Source organism: Neophocaena asiaeorientalis, unplaced genomic scaffold (assembly GCF_003031525.2).
Source record: "Neophocaena asiaeorientalis asiaeorientalis breed wild unplaced genomic scaffold, Neophocaena_asiaeorientalis_V1.1 scaffold190, whole genome shotgun sequence".
Lineage (NCBI taxonomy): Eukaryota > Metazoa > Chordata > Mammalia > Artiodactyla > Phocoenidae > Neophocaena > Neophocaena asiaeorientalis.
In genome coordinates this window covers 5,727,153-5,745,541 of record NW_020175017.1, presented here as the reverse complement: position 1 = coordinate 5,745,541, position 18,389 = coordinate 5,727,153, and the positions used below count along the sequence as shown (strand labels likewise).

Below are 18,389 nucleotides of genomic sequence, written 5' to 3'. Positions count from 1 at the left end.
ATGAGATTGGATGTTTAAAAATCATTTTATACATTTTGTAGTGTTAAGGTGTGGCTGGGGGGTGATAAAGGCACTGGCTTTGATGGATTGGCCCATTTAACAATGGGATACCACCTACCTTGAAAACACAATAGAAGTTCCATTTCCTATTGGTTCATCTTTACATATAAAGAACAACTTTCCTATGAAGACCTCAAGGGAATGTACTGAGAAATGTTGAACAATGACCTACTTGTTAAACTTCAATAGCAAACCAAGGGCCTGAGAGAAGTTGGAAAGGAATACAAAGCAGGAACTAAGAAACAAAAGGGAAGTGCAGTTGAGAGAGTCAAATCAGATTCCCACCAGGTACTAATGTGTTTCTGGTCTATACTCTGTTCCAGTTACTACCTTTCAGTCTTTTGTAGGAAGAAATGCGGATGAAGTCAGTATGAGCATATTACCACCTGTGCAAACAAACAGCCAAAACACTATGAGGGGGATTTTACAGCATTTTTTAAATAAGGAAACTTCCTTAAGGGCTTTAGAAGTGATTTAATTTTTTTTTAAAATGTATTTATTTTTGGCTGCATTGGGTCTTCGTCACTGCGTGCAGGCTTTCTCTCACTTCGGTGAGCAGGGGCTACTCTTCATTGTGGTGTGCGGGCTTCTCATTGCGGTGGCTTCTCTCGTTGCGGACCATAGGCTCTAGGCACACAGGCTTCAGTAGTTGCAGCATGCGGGCTCAGTAGTTGTGGCTCACGGGCTTAGTTGCTCTGTGGCATGTGGGATCTTCCCGGACCAGGGCTTGAACCCGTGTCCCCTGCATTGGCAGGCGGATTTTTAACCACTGTACCACCAGGGAAGCCCTAGAAGTCATTTCTAATGTTCATATTCTACAGCTTGGAAAAGAGGCAACAGATGATTTTTTTCACTTTTTTTTTTTTTTGCGGTACGCAGGCCTCTCATTGCTGTGGCCTCTCCCATTGCCTCTCCAGAGCCTCTCCCAGGCTCTGGATGCGCAGGCTCAGCGGCCATGGCTCACGGGCCCAGCCGCTCTGCGGCATGTGGGATCTTCCCAGACTGGGTCACGAACCCGTGTCCCCTGCATCGGTAGGCAGACTCTCAACCACTGCGCCACGAGGGAAGCCCTATTTTCACTTTTTAATAAGAAATCTTGTTATGGATAGTATTAAATTGTGCAAGGTCTAGTCAGTGGTGGAGCTGGGTGGAGAAAGAAAGCCTATTGATTCCCAGATGAGAGCTCTGTCATATAGCAGGGTCTTGAATTGGAGAACCAAAAATGGCTATTTTAGTGATTAAAAGCAATATGACTTTACTTAGAGGCTAAAGAGGATGTTTTCTTCATATTGCTCTCACTACATGATAAACGAAGAAATCTAATTGTAAAAATAACTCTCTTATGAGGTGATATAAAAGAAATTCAACCAAGAAATGTGGACAGGTGATAAGCAAAGAAATGCAAAGGAACATAAGAAAATATTTCTTTCTATATTTGTTTTAACCCATTGTATTTTGTCATAAAATGCAGTAATCCCCCTCACCACCCACCCCTACCCCCATCATAGTCAACTAATTGCCTCAGCACAATCTATTGATTAATTCTTCTTTTTAATGCTGTTATTTAATGCTGTTATTATAATATAACCCATATTATTCTTAATTCTTTTGCTCATTCAGTTTACATGTGGATTCTATCGGCAGTGTTTCAATTTTAATTCTTATATCCATATGAGTTTTAATTATCTTGCTGGACAAGTGCTCCCTCATTTCTCTTTTTCAAAATTTTGGCTAATCTACCCTGTTTATTATTTCAAATGAATCCAGAATTACTTTTCAAATTTCAAAATATCATTTTTCAGTTTTGATTATGATGGCATTAAACCAGTACAGTATTTTGGGAAGACCTGATAAAATTAAAATATTTGGTTTTCTTACCAAGGAACATTAACTGCCTATTTAGTAGAGTCTTTCTTCTATGTCCTTCAGTAAAATTAAAAAATTTATTCATGAAGTTTCAGCACATTTCTTGTTATGTTTATTCCTAGATATTTACTCCTTTAAATAAATTATACATGGAATTTTACCATTATGCTTCTGGTGTAAAGGAAGTTATTGGGGTTTTTTTTTGGTATTAATTTAAAAAATTTAAATGCCTTGCAGACCTCTATTATAATTCTAAACAGTTCTTTTAGTGCTTATGTTTTCTAGGTAGATAATCACATTTGCAAATAATGATGATATTCCAGAGGTATTTCTGCTTTATTATTTTATTTTATTTTCAAAGAACCTTGGCCTTGGGTTTTCTAAGAAATAAGTAAGTTAGTTTTTCTAATTTATTACTTTCTGCTTTTATTTTCATTGTTTTACCCTTATTTCTTGACACTCTTCTCTCCTTGGGTTCTGTGGAACTCTCTTCTCATTTTCCCAACTCTGTGATTGCTCTAGCTCCTCCTACCTCCCACCTGTGAGTGTCAGAAGACTCTGTCATTAGCCATTCTCTATTTGTATTTCTTGTTATCTTGGCTTTTGGTATTGATCCCAGAGCTTTCAAGATCTCAAGATTCACTTGTAATCATTGATAGCTGGCTCTGCTGAATAGCATAAGTTTTTCTTTTATATTGTGATAATACACATAAAGTTTACCATCTTAACAGTTTTTAAGTGTAAAGTTCAGTGACTAGCAACAGCTTTCTTATGTACTTGGTTATGACCAAGACTTCATAAAATCGATTCAAAGTTGCTATTTTATTTATTCCTAGTCATTGGCCAGATCCTATCAGTTTTACCTTATATAGTATTTTCACTTGGCTGTTACCAAACCCAGGCCTTAGGCCTTGCAGACTCATACCTGCCCTCTCTCTATTCTTTCTCCCACTTAACATTAGTATGCCCCAAGCCCCAGAACCTATCAAGCCACTTTTCTGTTAAAAGTTTTTGAATGGTTTCCAGTAGCCCACAGAAAAAGTACAAACACTTGGCATTCAAGGCCTCCTGATCTCACTGCAGCCTACCTTGTGGCTGATCACCTCTCGCCTTTCATACACTCTGCTTTATTTCTTGTCAAACATTGAGGCAAGTGGGCTGGGTAAGAAATGGAGACACCTGGGATCAGCTGGAGAAGTAAAGGGAAATTGCTACTCTGCCACGAGAGTAGGGATTTGGGTCTTGAATTGCCAGGGCCTTCATTTTTTTTTTTTTTACAGAGAAACTGCAAATCTGCATTTTTATATGAAAATCTCTCAATTTAAAATTGTTGGCTATGAATTAATATTTTTGAAAAACCCTGAGCAATTGGAAAACATGTGTGCAGGTAGGATCGAGGCCACATTTGACCTCTGTTCTCTCTTCTTGGCAGGGTTACTTTAGATTTTCTAGGCCTATGTGGAGTGTGGTCTCTCTTGCCTGGAATTGGGGCACCACATTATAGTCTAAAGAAACGTTAAAGTAAACCCACTAGGGGTTTCGGAAACTCTCACTGTGAAAATGTCACTGATTTAAAGGTTTTTCATTATTCCTGTGAAAAGGCCAATAGTTGGACTTAAAATGATATAAACGAATACTACCCATCGTGCTTCAGCAAGCACAGTGAGTGCTCTACCATGAGAAGCTTTTTTGAGCTGGAATTTTGTTTATCAGTAGTTTTCATGTATATATGTATAATATTAATTTACTGTTATTTCACAGGACAAATTAGTCCAGATGTCCACGATTTCTAAGCAGTTTGGACTGAAATACAAAGAAGAATCGTACATCTTTAAAGAGCTTGAGAAGTTTCGCAAGGAGACTAAAAAGGAATTTCTCCGATTCAAGGAGAAGTTGGCCTCCAAGCCGGCTGTGCGTGAAGTCCCTGTTTTCGGCCTCCGGGTCGCCGGTCCGGCCCGGCATGGGGGGAAGTGGAGCGTTTCCCGCGCCAGACCCCAAAAGCCACCAGGCTCCCCTCAGGCCAAAGGCCGTGCGCCCCTCGCTGCGGCCCTCCCGCAGCCGGCGCCCCGAGGCGCAGCGCGGACCCCGGGCCCGAGCGAGGCGGCCGCTTCCGGGAAGACCCGGCCCTTCTGCCCCCAGGACTTCTACTTGCGGAGCTCCGCGTTCCTCCGGCACCGGCCCCAGAAGAAGCCGCCGGTCATCGCCTCCAGGGCGGGCACGTCCAGACCCGTGGTCCTGATGCCGCCACCTGCGCCCAGGGGGAAGGTCCGGGCGCACCAGGGCGCCAGGAGCCCACGGCCCGCGGGCTCCAAGCCGGTCCTCGACCCGGCCGGGGGCCGCGACGCGAGCCAGGAGCCGGCTCGGCTCGCGGAGGCCCGCAAGGCCAGAGAGAGGAAGGGCAGCTTCTTGTCCGGAGACGAGGGAGACTCGGAGGCGGCCGGCCGGCGGAGTGAAGTGAGGATTCACACCCGCTTCCTGCGCGAGGGCTCGCGCGGCGAGTCGCGGGAAGACCCCGTGTCGGTTTCCAAAACCGACCGCGAGAGCAATCCGCCGAGTGACGCGCGGGAGGCCTCACCGCAGGCCCCGCAGCCCGTGCGAGCGATCCCGGCATCCATCGAGATCATCGCCTCGCTTCAGTCCGAGGCCCAGCTGGCCTCCGACCCGAGCATCAAAGAGCTCATCCAGAGCGTTCTCGGCCAGAACTACGACATTAAAATGGAAGTAGGTGACCCAAAAGGAGAGTAGTATTTCTCCTGGGTAAATGTAACTTAAGGATACAAACATAAAATAAGTGCATGTGGTGTGTTATAAGCTAGACAAAACGCTGGGGTGTTATTCAGGTTCTTTGAATTTTCCATCGAGGGAGTATATCCTCTTTAAAAAGTGAAAATAATTGAGAGTATATTTCAAAAACTGGTACAAAGAACATTAGTTTTTAGACCTGAGTAATGCATCACTGGTAACCTTTCCTTTCAAAGTCTTTGTGATTATTTAGTATTGATTTAGCAGATGTTTTATATGAAAGAATCTTCTTCTGTACAGTTTATTATTAACAGTGAATCTATATCTTAAGAAGATCAGTATATTACTAATAAGTTGAATTTATAAGAGTTCTGTACTATTTTCAGTGAAAACCGTTCTCTTAAAATATCTTTAAAAAATTTACTTTCTAGGTCTTCCCAATTATAGAGACTATAAGTGATTATTTGTCCCAATGACAACCCCATCAGGTGGGTACCCATGAGAGCCCCATTTTACATAAGAGGCTTCCTGGCTTTCGTGAGGTTAAGAGGATTGGCTCACAGTCCTGCAACTAAGGCAGAGCAGAGCTGGGATTCCATCCCAGCCGGTCACACCCCAGAGAGTAGACTGGAACCATGCCAGGGCTGGCTATTTGTTGATTGTGATGTGTCCCCAGCAGGGAGCAAAGCTAGATAGGGTCATAGTTTAAGATATTTTGTTCATTATATAGACTTTGCCTTGACAGGGACCTTCAAAGTAAAAATAATAGCAGGGGAATCTGAGTCCCACACAGAAAGAGAGAGAGGGAGAGAAGGAGGGAAGAAGGGAAGGAGGAAAGGACAGAGAGAGAGAGAGAGTTTTTTTTTTTTTGAGAATGGCACTTAGGGGGGAAGAAGATTCTATTACTGTTCTTGGCTGCAGCTCCAAACCTCTTGTTAGTACACAGAATACTGCTGCCACATTATGTCTTTAAAATAGTTTCAGCCCAGAATATACTCTTGGCTGTGATTTAAGGAATGTGATCCTAAAGCCCATTAGGGAAACAAAAACGTGTAAGGACAAGAGTCCTCAGTGTCGTCTTTGACCTAATGTTTGTCGGCAGAATGGGACAAATGTTTTCAGTTAAGACCCATACCTCGATACGGTTACTGAACAAGATCAGTGTGACTGCTCAGGCCGTTTCAAAATGGGTATTTCTAATTAGGTTTTCTGTGGGCCTAACAGAAAATGAATCAGGGATGCACACTGGAGAGCCTCAATGGAGAGAACAAAGCCTCATTGCCTGCCCCTGTGAGAAGAACTCTGTGACATAGTCAAGGCATGTGACATGAAGAGGGGCCTATATTAGAAGCTGGCTCGAGGTCCTGTACAGTTGGGGAAAGTTACACTTTTAGAGCAAGGCCCCATAGAGGAAGTACATTTTGAAGGGTTCAAATAGAATAGAATATAAGAAGGGAGTGTATCAGTGACGAATGGGCCCTGGGACAGTGAATTCTGTTCTTTCTGGTATTCCATTTCTCTTGTGTATCCTTTTTTGGTGCTTCAGTTACCTGAATTGTTTTATGTAGGAGAGTGGCCTGAAGGATTAGGGTCAGAAGCCAGGGTCACTAACTAGCCCCGCATTGTAAGACTTGGCCAGTTTCAAATGCCTCAGTCCCATACTGCCTTCCATTGTATTGATTTTTTTGTGTAGCTAGATTTTGTTCTTGCTTTTAAAACTTTGCCTCTGCCTGCCCCCCACCCAACAATTCCGGAAGATGGAGCTTTGCATTATCTTGGTTTCAGAAGTTTTATTAGGGTGAGAGAAGAACAATGGGGAATTTGTCAAAATGGCTGTGGCTGGGTAGGTAAGAGAAAGCAATGAGAATGCAAGTGTAAAAGTGGTATCTAAATTATGATATTAAAAATTCTTAAGATTACAATAAGGACACTTGTTTTAAACATTTGGAGTGTATATAAACAATGTTCTCTCCATGATAAGCAAGGAATATGGTTCTTTACTTTAGACATCTTAATTTGGAGCCAGTCCCTGGAGGGAAAGCCAAAGTATAAGACAGTCCTGGCAGGGTGTGCTGTCTCTGTTCAGAGTTTAGGCAGAGCCCTTTCAGACCTAGCATTCAGAGTTCCACAAACAATTACATAGGCCAAAAGGTGCACAGAATATCTAAAGATTAAACTCAGCTGTCAAATGTAGGTCAAACATCTAAACCAGGGTTTCTCAACCTTGGCACTTAACTCTTTGTTTGAATAATCCTTCGTTGTGGGTGGCTGTCCTGTAATTGTAGGATGTTTAGAATTATCCCTGGCCTCTACCCAGTAGATGCCAGTAGTATGATCCTCTTGTCACCCTCCCCACCACCAAGTCATAACAATTGGAATATCTCTAGATGTTGCTGAATGAGACCCTGGGGAGAAGGGCAAAATCGCTCCCCTTTTAACCTCCCATCTAGTTAGGAACTACTGTCTTAAACAGTATGCATAGACTATGGCAGGAGGGATAGAAATGTTATAAAGTCCTTTGTTTGTTTTACTGAGGAGTTCAATACTATCACTCACAAAATACATTCTAATTATATGAGACTGAAGTTCAGAGACTACCTTCCAGATATTAATTGAGGATGAAGGAATCAGCCCATCCTGGCTTCTGTCATGTGTAGTTGTTTTTGACGATATAGCTCAAAAGAAAAATGGCTTAACATGACCCAGGTAAGAGGGAATTCATGTTCCAAGGTCTTCTTTAAACAAATAATGTATAGCTCACAAGCAAATGTTTTATCATAAAACTTATGTCTGCCTTTAACTTTAGGGAAGATGAAATAGATGTACTTTTCCCTCTTCTTCCTGCTAAGTACAACTAAGTACAAACCTTAGATGTTATTTATAAAACAAACATGAGAAGACTCCAAAAGGTAGAGAGAAGCAGACTGGCTAGGGACTTTGGGATCCAAGGAATCACATAACCTGATGAGTTCTCAGGTTTTCTTTTGGTCTCATGTCTGCCAGATTTGGAGCTAAAGAAGCTGGCAACCTAAGAATGCCAATGGGTGCAGACAGAAAAAGCCCCAGCAAAAGCCTGCTCTCTTTAGCTAAGGATCAAGAAAGGGGCAGCCTAGCAAGATAAAACTTTTAGACAATAACTGTGCTACTTTAGTCAAACACCACAGAAAAACCTATGGCCCTATCCCCACCCCTGCCAGCCAGGGCTGAGTGGGGAGCCTAAACTTCCACTCTTACCAGGCTGAAACAAGGTACCCCAACTCCTTCCCTAATGATGTGGTGTTAGTGGAGAGTCAAGACTTTCAACACTGCCTGGCAGTAAAGAGGCTACCCTACCCACCCACCTCGCCCCTGTAGTGTCACTGGACACCTTGTAGGGAACGGTGATGAGAGACTTCTGTCCCTCCCCACCAGAATGGTATCAGTAGAGGCCTAGTGGGGGCCAGAACTCCTACTCCCGCCCAGCAATAGCAGGGAGCCCCTTACCTCTGGTGCCAGTGGAGACCAAGCTGGGAATTTGGACCACTATCCCTACCTGGCAGTAATGAGGCAGCCTTGGCCCTCCTCCTACTGCCCCTACTAGAGCAGTTTCAGAGGAATGTTTAAATAAGATCCAGACTCTCATAATACCCCAAATGTCCAGGTTTCAATAGAAAATCACTTGTCATACCAAGAACTGAGAACATTTAGACTTGGAAGAAAAAAAGAATGAATACCAACATTGAGATGACTGAGATGTTAGAATTATCTGACAAAGATTTTAAAGAGGCCCTCAAAAAAAAAAAAAAAAAAAAAACCCCAATGAACAATAATAATGAGCACACTTGGAACAATGAGAAAAAGAGAAAGTCTTAGCAGAGAAATAGAAAGTCTCAGTAAAGAAACAGAACATATAAAGAGAACCAAAGAAAAAATTTAGAACTAAAAAATACAGTAATTGAAATAAAACTCAATGGATGGCTCAAAAACTGAACGGAGGGGAGACAGTGGAAAGAATCAGTGAACACAAGGATGGAACAATACAATTTTCTCAGTCTGAACAACAGAGAGACAATAGACTGGGGGAAAAAAAATAGAGCCTCAGGGACTTGTGGGACTATAACAGAAGATCTAACCTTCCTGCCATCAAAGTTCTGGAAAATGACAAAAGCCCAAACCAAAGAAACCCAAAGGAATCCACACCAAAACATGTAATAGTCAAACTTTTGAAAACTAAAGAAAAGGAAAAAGTCTTTGAAAGCAATGAGAGAAAAACAATGTGTTACATATAGGGAAAGCAACTTGAATGACGGGATTTCTCACTGGAAACCATGGAGGCCAGAAGGATTGGCACAGCATTTTCAAATGCTGAAAGAAAAGAACTGTCCACCCAAAATTCTGTATCTAGGCAAATTATCCTTCAAGAATGTAGGGAAAATCAAGACATTCTCAGATGAAGGAAAGCTAAGAGAATTTGTCACTTGCAGTCTTACCCTAAAAGGATGACTAAAGGAAGTTCTCTAAACAGAAAGCAATGATTAGAAGAAAGGACTTGGAACAAACACCAGGAAGAAAGAAAGAATATAATAAGCAAAAACTATGGCTAAATACAATAGACATTCCTTCTCCTGAGCTTTTCAAATGTATTTGATGGTTGATGCTAAAATTATAATGCTGTTTGATGTGATTTTAAATGTATGTAGAGGAAATATTTAAGACAATTATAAATAGGGGAAGGTAAATAGATATAAAGGGAATATGGTTTCTATAGTTCACAGTAATTGGAAAGTAACAATTCCAGTAGACTGTAATAAGTTATGTATATATAATGTACTATCTGGAGCAATGACCAAAAAAGCTATACAAAGAGATTCACTCAAAAAACATTATAGATAAATCAAAATAGAATTAAAAAATTTTAAGTAACCCACAGGAAGGCAGGTAAAAAGTAAACATAAGCAAAAAGCAGAGAATAAAAAGAAAACAAGAAATAAAGTAGCAGTTTCAAACTCAAATATATCAATAGTGACATTAAAGGTAAATGGTCTACATATACTGATTGAAAGCAGAGATTGGCAAGTGTATTCCATATATAACCCAACTATATATTGTTTACAAGAAACATACTTCCAGTATAATCATATAGGCAGGTTTAAAATAAAGCATGAAAAAGACATCAGGCACACCTTCTTCAAAAGAAAATAGGAGGGGCTATATTAATTTCAGTTAAAGTAAACTTCAGAACAAAGAAAATTACTAGAGACACAATGGGCATTATAATATGATAAAAGGTTCAATCCATTAAGAAGACAAAGCAATCCTAAATTTGTATGAACCAAACAACAGAACTGAAAAAATATGTGAAGTAAAAACTGAAAGGAGAAATAGATGAATCTACAGTCATAGTTGAAGATGTCAACACCCTTCTTTCAACAATTGATAGAAAACTAGATAGAAATTTCCCAAGAGTATAGAACTCAACAATACCATCAAACATCAGGATCGAATGTACATTTTTAGAACACTGCACCTAACAGCAGCAGAAGGCACATTTTTGTCACTGTCCATGTGACATATACTAAGACCATATCTGGTCCATAAAAATGAACATCAGTAAGTTGAAAAGCATTGACATCAGGGGAGACCTTCAAGATGGCAGAGGAGTAAGACGTGGAGATCATCTTCCTCCCCACAGACACATCAGAAATACATCTACGTGTGGAACAGCTCCTACAGAACACCTACTGAACGCTGGCAGAAGACTTCAGACTTCCCAAAAGGCAAGACATTCCCCACGTACCTGGGTAGGGCAAAAGACAAAAGAAAAAACAGAGACAAAAGAATAGGGATGGGACCTGCACCTCTGGGAGGGAGCTGTGAAGGAGGAAAATTTTCCACACACTAGGAAACTCCTTCAAGAGCAGAGATGGGGGGTAGCTGTGGGGGGGAAGCTTCGGAGCCATGGAGGAGAGTGCAGCAACAGGGGTGCAGAGGGCAAAGCAGAGAGATTTCCACACAGAGGATCAGTGCTGACCAGCACTCACCAGCCTGAGAGGCTTCTCTGCTCACCTGCTGGGATGGGTGGGGGCTGGGAGCTGAGGCTCTGGCTTTGGAGGTCAGATCCCAGGGAGAGGACTGGGGTTGGCGGTGTGAACACAGCCTGAAGGGGGCTAGTGCACCACAGCTAGCTGGGAGGGAGTTTGGGGAAAAGTCTGAAACTGCCTAAGGGGCAAGAGACCATTGTTTTGGGGTGTGTGAAGAGAGGGGATTCAGAGCACCACCTAAACAAGCTCCAGAGACGGGCATGAGCTGTGGCTATCAGCACGAACACCAGAGACTGGCATGAAATGCTAACACTGTTGCTTCAGCCACCAAGAATCCTATGTGCAAGCACGGGTCACTATCCACACCTCCCCTCCCGGGAGCCTGTGCAGCCTGCCACTGCCAGGGTCCCGTGATCGAGGAACAACTTCCCTGGGACAACACACGGTGCACCTCAGGCTGGTGCAACATCACGCTGGCCTCTGCCCGCCGCAGGCTCGTCCCACATCTGTACCACTCCCTCCTCCCGGCCTGAGTGAGCCAGAGCCCCCTAATCAGCTGCTACTTTAACACCATCCTGTCTGGGTGGGGAACAGATGCCCTCAGGTGACCTACACACAGAGGGGGCCCAAATCCAAAGCTGAACCTCAGGAGCTGTGCAAACAAAGAAGATAAAGGAAAATTCACTGTGCAGCCTCAGGAGCAGCGGATTAAACCTCCACAATAAACTTGATGTACCCTGCATCTGTGGAATACCTGAATAGACAACGAATCATGCCAAAATTGATGTGGTGGACTTTGGGAGCAACTGTAGACTTGGGGTTTGCTTTCTGGGTCTAATTCGTTTCTGGTTTTGTGTTTATCTTAGTTTAGTACTTAGAGCTTATTATCATTGGTGGATTTGTTTATTGATTTGGTTACACTCTTTTTTTTAAAATATAGATATATATATTTTTTCCCTTTTCTCCTTTTTGTGAGTGTGTATGCCTATGCTTCTCTGTGTGATTTTGTCTGTATAGCTTTGCTTTTACCATTTGTCCAGGGTTCTGTCTGTCTGATTTTTTTTTTTTTTAGTATGGTTTCTAGCACTTGTTATCATTGGTGGATTTGTTTTTTGGTTTGGTTGCTCAGACTTCCCAAAACCTGTGTGGCTGACAGGGTCTTGATGCTCTGGCCAGGTATCAGGCCTGTGCCTCTGAGGTGGGAGAGCTGAGTTCAGGACATTGGTCAACCAGAGACCTCCCGGCTTCACGTAATATCAAATGGCGAAAGCTCTCCCAGAGATCTCCATCTCAACACTAAGACCCACCTCCACTCAAAGACCAGTAAGCTACAGTGCTGGACACCCTAGACCAAACAACTAGCAAGACAGGAACACAATGCCTCCGATTAGCAGAGAGGCTGCCTAAAATCATAATAAGCTCACAGACACCCCAAAACACACCACCGGATGTGGTCCTGCCCACCAGAAAGACAAGATCCAGCCTTCAGGAAGCACAGAGAGTACCATACAGGATAAACCCAAAGAGAAACAAGACAAGACACATATTAATCAAACTATCAAAAATTAAATACAAAGAAAAATATTGAAAACAGCAAGGGAGAGGCTTCCCTGGTGACGCAGTAGTTGAGAGTCTGCCTGCCAATGCAGGGGACACAGGTTTGTGTCCCGGTCTGGGAAGATCCCATGTGCTGAGGAGTGGCTGGGCCCATGAGCCATGGCTGCTGAGCCTGCACATCCGGAGCCTGTGCTCTGCAACGGGAGAGGCCACAACAGTGAGAAGCCCGAGTACAGCAAAAAAAAAAAAAAATCCCAGCAAGGATCTCATTCAGATTCGTCAGAGAAATCAAAAGTTTTACAGACAAGCAAAAGCTAAGAGAATTCAGCACCACCAAACCAGTTTTACAACAAATGCTAAAGGAACCTCTCTAAGCAGGAAACACAAGAGAAGGAAAAGACCTACAATAACAAATCGAAAACAATTAAGAAAATGCGAATAGGCGCATACATATCGGTAACTACCTAAAATGTAAATGGATTAAATGCTCCAACCAAAAGACACAGACTGGCTGAGTGGATACAAAACCAAGACCCATATATATGCTGTGTACAAGAAACCCACTTCAGACCTAGGGACACATACAGACTGAAAGTGAAGGGATAGAAAGAGATATTCCATGCAAATAGAAATCAAAAGAAAGCTGGAGTAGCAATTCCCATATCAGACAAAATAGACATTAAAATAAAGACTATTAGAAGAGACAAAGAAGGACACTACATAATGCCCAAGGGCTCAATCCAAGAAGAAGATATAACAGTTGTAAATATTTATGCACCCAACATAGGAGCACTTCAATACATAAGGCAAATGCTAACAGCCATAAAAGGGGAAATCGACAGTAACACAATAATAGTAGGGGACTTTAACATCCCACATTCACCAATGGACAGATCAACCAAAATGAAAATAAATAAGGAAACACAAGCTTTAAATGATACATTAAACAAAATGGACTTAATTGATATTTATAGGACATTCCATCCAGAAACTACAGAATACACTTTCTTCTCAAGTTCTCATGGAACATTCTCCAGGATAGATAATATCTTGGGTCACAAATCAAAACTTGGTAGATATAAGAAAACTGAAATCGTATCAGGTTATCTTTTCTGACAACAACGCTATGAGACTAGATATCAATTACAGGAAAAAATCTGTAAGAAATACAAACACATGGAGGCTAAACATGTTTATTTAAATAACCAAGAGATCACTGAAGAAATCAAAGAGGAAATCAAAAATTACCTAGAAAAAAATGACAATGAAAACACGACGACCCAAAACCTATGGGATGCCGCAAAAGCAGTTCTAAGAGGGACGGTTATAGCAATACAATCCTACCTCAAGAAACAAGAAACATCTCAAATAAACAACCTAACCTTACACCTAAAGCAATTAGAGAAAGAAGATCAAAGAAACCCCAAAGTTAGCAGAAGGAAAGAAATCATAAAGATCAGATCAGAAGTAAAGGAAAAAGAAATGAAGGAAACAATAGCAAAGATCAGTAAAACTAAACCTGGTTCTTTAAGAAGATAAACAAAATTGATAAACCTTTAGCCAGACACATCAAGAAAAAAAGGGAGAAGACTCAAATCAATAGAATTAGGAATAAACAAGGAGAAGTAACAACTGACACTGCAGAAATACAAAGGATCATGAGAGATTACTACAAGCAACTATATGCCAATAAAATGGACAACCTGGAAGAAATGGACAAATTCTTAGAAAAACACAACCTTCCGAGACTGAACCAGGAAGAAATAGAAAATATGAACAGACCAATCACAAGCACTGAAATTGCAGCTGTGATTAAAAATCTTCCAACAAACAAAAGCCCAGGACCAGATGGCTTCACAGGCAAATTCTATCAAACATTTAGAGAAGAGCTAATACCTATCGTCCTCAAGCTCTTCCAAAATATAGCAGAGGGAAGAACACACCCAAGCTCATTCTACGAGGCCACCATCACCCTGATACCAATACCAGACAAAGGTGTCACAAAGAAAGAAAACTACAGGCCAATATCCCTGATGAACATAGATGCAAAAATCCTCAACAAAATACTAGCAAACAGAATCCAACAGCACATTAAAAGGATCATACACCATGATCAAGTGGCATTTATCCCAGGAATGCAAGGATTCTTCTGTATATGCAAATTAATCAATGTGATAAGCCATATTAACAAATTGAAGGAGAAAAACCATATGATCATCTCCATAGATGCAGAAAATGCTTTTGACAAAATTTAACACCCATTTATGATAAAAACCTTCCAGAAAGTAGGCACAGAGGGAACTTACCTCAACATAATAAAGGCCATATATGACAAACCCACAGCCAACATTGTTCTCAATGGTGAAAAACTGAAACCATTTCCTCTAAGGTCAAGAGCAAGACAAAGTTGTCCACTCTCACCACTACTATTCAATGTAGTTTTGGAAGTTTTAGCCACAGCAATCAGAGAAAAAGTAATATATGGAATCCAAATCGGAAAAGAAGAAGTAAAGATGTCACTGTTTGCAGAAGACATGATACTCTTCATGGAGAATCCTAAAGATGCTACCAGAAAACCACTAGAGCTAATTGATGAATTTGGTTAAGTAGGGGGATACAAAATTAATGCACAGAAATCTCTTGCATTCCTATACACTAATGATGAAAAATCTGAAAGAGAGATAAAGGAAACACTCCCATTTACCATTGCAACAATAAGAATAAAATACCTAGATGTAAACCTACCTAAGGAGACAAAAGACCTGTGTGCAGAAAGCTATGACATACTACTGGGCATATACCCTGAGAAAACCATAATTCAAAGAGAGTCATGTACCACAATGTTCATTGCAGCTCTATTTACAATGGAAGCAACCTAAGTGTCCATTGACAGATGAATGGATCAATAAGATGGGGCACATATATAGAATGGAATATTACTCAGCTATAAAAGGAAACGAAATTGAGTTATTTGTAGTGAGGTGGATGGACCTAGAGTCTGTCATATAGAGTGACGTAAGTCAGAAGGAGAAAAACAAATACCATATGCTAACATATATATGGAATTAAAAAAAATGGTTCTGAAGAACCTAGGGGCAGGACAGGAATAAAGACACAGATGTAGAGAATGGACATGAGGACACGGGGAGGGGGAAGGGGAAGCTGTGACGAAGTGAGAGAGTGGCATGGACATATATACACTACCAAATGTAAAATAGATAGCTAGTGGGAAACAGCCACATAGCACAGGGAGATCAGCTCAGTGCTTCGTGACCACCTAGAGGGGTGGGATAGGGAAGGTGGGAGGGAGACACAAGAGGGAGGAGATGTGGGGATATATGTATATGTAGAGCTGACTCACTTCGTTATACAGCTGAAACTAACACAGCATTACAAAGCAATTGTACTCCAATAAAGATGTTTAAAAAAAAAGAATTGACTCATATAGAGTGTGTTCTCTGCTCGTAATGGAATCAAACTAGAAATTAATAACAGACTGTTAAGAAGAAAATCTCCAAACACTTGGGAACTAAACATTAGAGTTCTAAATAATCCGTGGGTCAATGGGGAAGCCTCAGAGAATTTTAAAAAATTGAACTAAATTAAAATAAAAGTACAAAATATCAAAATTTATGGGACAGAGGTAAAGCAGTGCATTTTTCCTAGAGAAATGAAAATTTATATTCAAAGAAAAACCTGAGATGAATGTTCATAGACGCTTGTAGTACTTAATAACCAAAAACTAGAAATAACCCTGATGTCCTTCAAGGGGTAAATGGTCATATATTACTCAGTAATAAAAAGAAAGTATTGATAGCTGCAACAATTTGGATGAATCCCCAGAAAATTATGCTGAAGCAAAAAATCCAATCTCAAAATGTTACATACTGTATAATTCCATTTATACAACATTCTTAAAATGACTAAATTCTAGGAATGGAGAACAGATTTGTGGCTGCCAGGGGTTGAGGACAGGCTTGGAGTAGGGCAGGGTGAGAGGGAAGTATGTATAGCTTTAGAAAGGCGACATGGGAAAGCCTCATGGTGATGGAGATGTTTTGTATCTTGATTGTGTCAGTGTCAGTATCCTGCCTGTGATTTTGTATTATAGTTTTGCATGATATTCCCATTGGGGAAAGCTGATAAAGGGTACATGGGATATCTCTGTATTATTTGCTACAAGTGAATATGAATCTACAATTACTTCAAAACAGAAACTTTAATTAAAATGTTACCAGATTCTTTATAAAGTTTATTTTTACAAGTTTTAAGAAGAAACATAGGGAAACAGTAATAAATTCTCTTCTAAATCCCCTTTAACTCACGAACAGTAACCGATACTTGTTGTTTATCCTTCTATGTATCTTAAGTCTTTAGTACAAATGTGTACACATACATACATATATAGGGTTTTTTCTTATAAAAATAAGAACATATGGTACACATTATTCTGCAGCTTATTTTTTGACACACATCAATGGAGATTGATTTTTAATTTATTCTTTTAAATAGCTGTATAGTATTTAAACATTTTAAATAGTATTTAAACATTTCCTTGGCCCTTTGCTTTTCAAATTTTATGTTTCCCTATCCTAGGAACAAAGTTTTGCTCATTGGAGGTATAAATCAGGGAACCTACCAGGATCTGGGCAAAGAAAAGCAATCTATTGTTTGAATGTCACCAGTGCAATTGGGAGGGACTAGTTTGGACAAATCTTTTCTCTTCAGAGTGACAGATGCATTTATTACACTTTTCTTTTACACATTCCCTTTGTGCAGTACTTTTTTGTTTTCATAGATGTTAACAGCTTAAAGTAGTACAAATGATGTAATGATTAAGAAGTTTCTTGATTTACAGTTTTTTTTTCCTGTGAAGTTTTAAAGTCTTTCAGATAACATTTAGATGCCTTCAGTAAACACAAGATGCTTATGTGTTTAATTTCATTCATTTTTAAAGTGTGGGAAATATTATTTTTATTAGTTTTTGAGAGAAAATTCCTATTCCTTTAGCTGGTTTGGTTGTAATAATAATTTTGAACCAAGCTAGGAGTTGCTCCTTTAAAATAAACTTATTCTTGGTTGGATACAAGCACATTTTATTTTCCATGAGGATTTTTTTTCAAGATTGAAATACAGAGTTACTTGAAAAATGAAATGCTAATTTATTATAGAATTCAGGTGTACTTTTTTCCTGATTGTTAGTACAGATACTGCCCAGCAATGATTTTTTTCTTTTGCCTGTTTGTGTAATAAAGTCTCTTAATTTAGACTATAAAGGACAAATGAATTGGAATCTTGAAAGTAATCCATTTTCACATATGCCATGGTTTGAGTACACATGAGGTTTTTATTTGTTTGTCCGTGCCACATAAATTGCAGGATCTTAGTTCCTTGACCAGGGATCGAACCTCGGCCCCTGGCAGTGAGAGCACCAAGTCCTAACCACTGGGCAGCCAGGGAATCCCCAAGAATTTTTAAATGTTAGCGAAATAATTGCTTTTTTCTGGTTACTTTGGGTACAGTTATTTGTATAGTTAGGATAAAGACGTTTCCCCTCTATGGATTGTTATTTCAATACATAACTCAGTTTTAACTTTGATTTCCTAATGTAGACTTTTTTAAAAATAGATCTTTATTGGAGTATAATTGCTTCACAATACTGTGTTAGTTTCTGTTGTACGCCAAAGTGGATCAGCCATATGCATACACATGTCCCCATATCCCCTCCCTCTTGAGCCTCCCTCCCATCCTCCCAATCCCACCCCTCTAGGTCATCGCAAAGCACCGAGCTGATCTCCCTGTGTTATGCTGCTGCTTCCCACTAGCTAACTATTTTACTTTCGGTAGTGTATACATGTCGATGCTACTCTCACTTCACCCCAGCATACCCCTCCCACCCCATGTCCTCAAGTCCATTCTCTGTGTACATTTTTATTCCTGCCCTGCAACTAGGTTCATCAGTAACATTTCTTTTTTTTTAGATTCCATATATATGCGTTAGCATACGGTGTTTGTTTTCTCTTTCTGACTTACTTCACTCTGTATGACAGAATCTGGGTCCATCCACCTCACTGCACATAACTCAATTTCATTTTTTTTTATGGCTGAGTAATATTCCATTGTATGTATGTGCCACATCTTCTT

General features: G+C 40.4%; 1 protein-coding gene across 1 annotated transcript in view; it reads left to right on the top strand.

Moving 5' to 3' along the window:
• The first annotated feature begins 413 nt into the window (after positions 1 to 413).
• The window catches only part of TTC6 (tetratricopeptide repeat domain 6), a 192,908-nt gene continuing 174,932 nt past the window's right edge, over positions 414 to 18,389 (top strand). Inside the window, exons 1-2 of the mRNA XM_024762076.1 lie at positions 414 to 428; positions 3,688 to 4,647. Of these exons, the coding sequence (XP_024617844.1) occupies positions 414 to 428; positions 3,688 to 4,647 (975 nt within the window). The remainder of the gene's footprint in view (positions 429 to 3,687; positions 4,648 to 18,389) is intronic.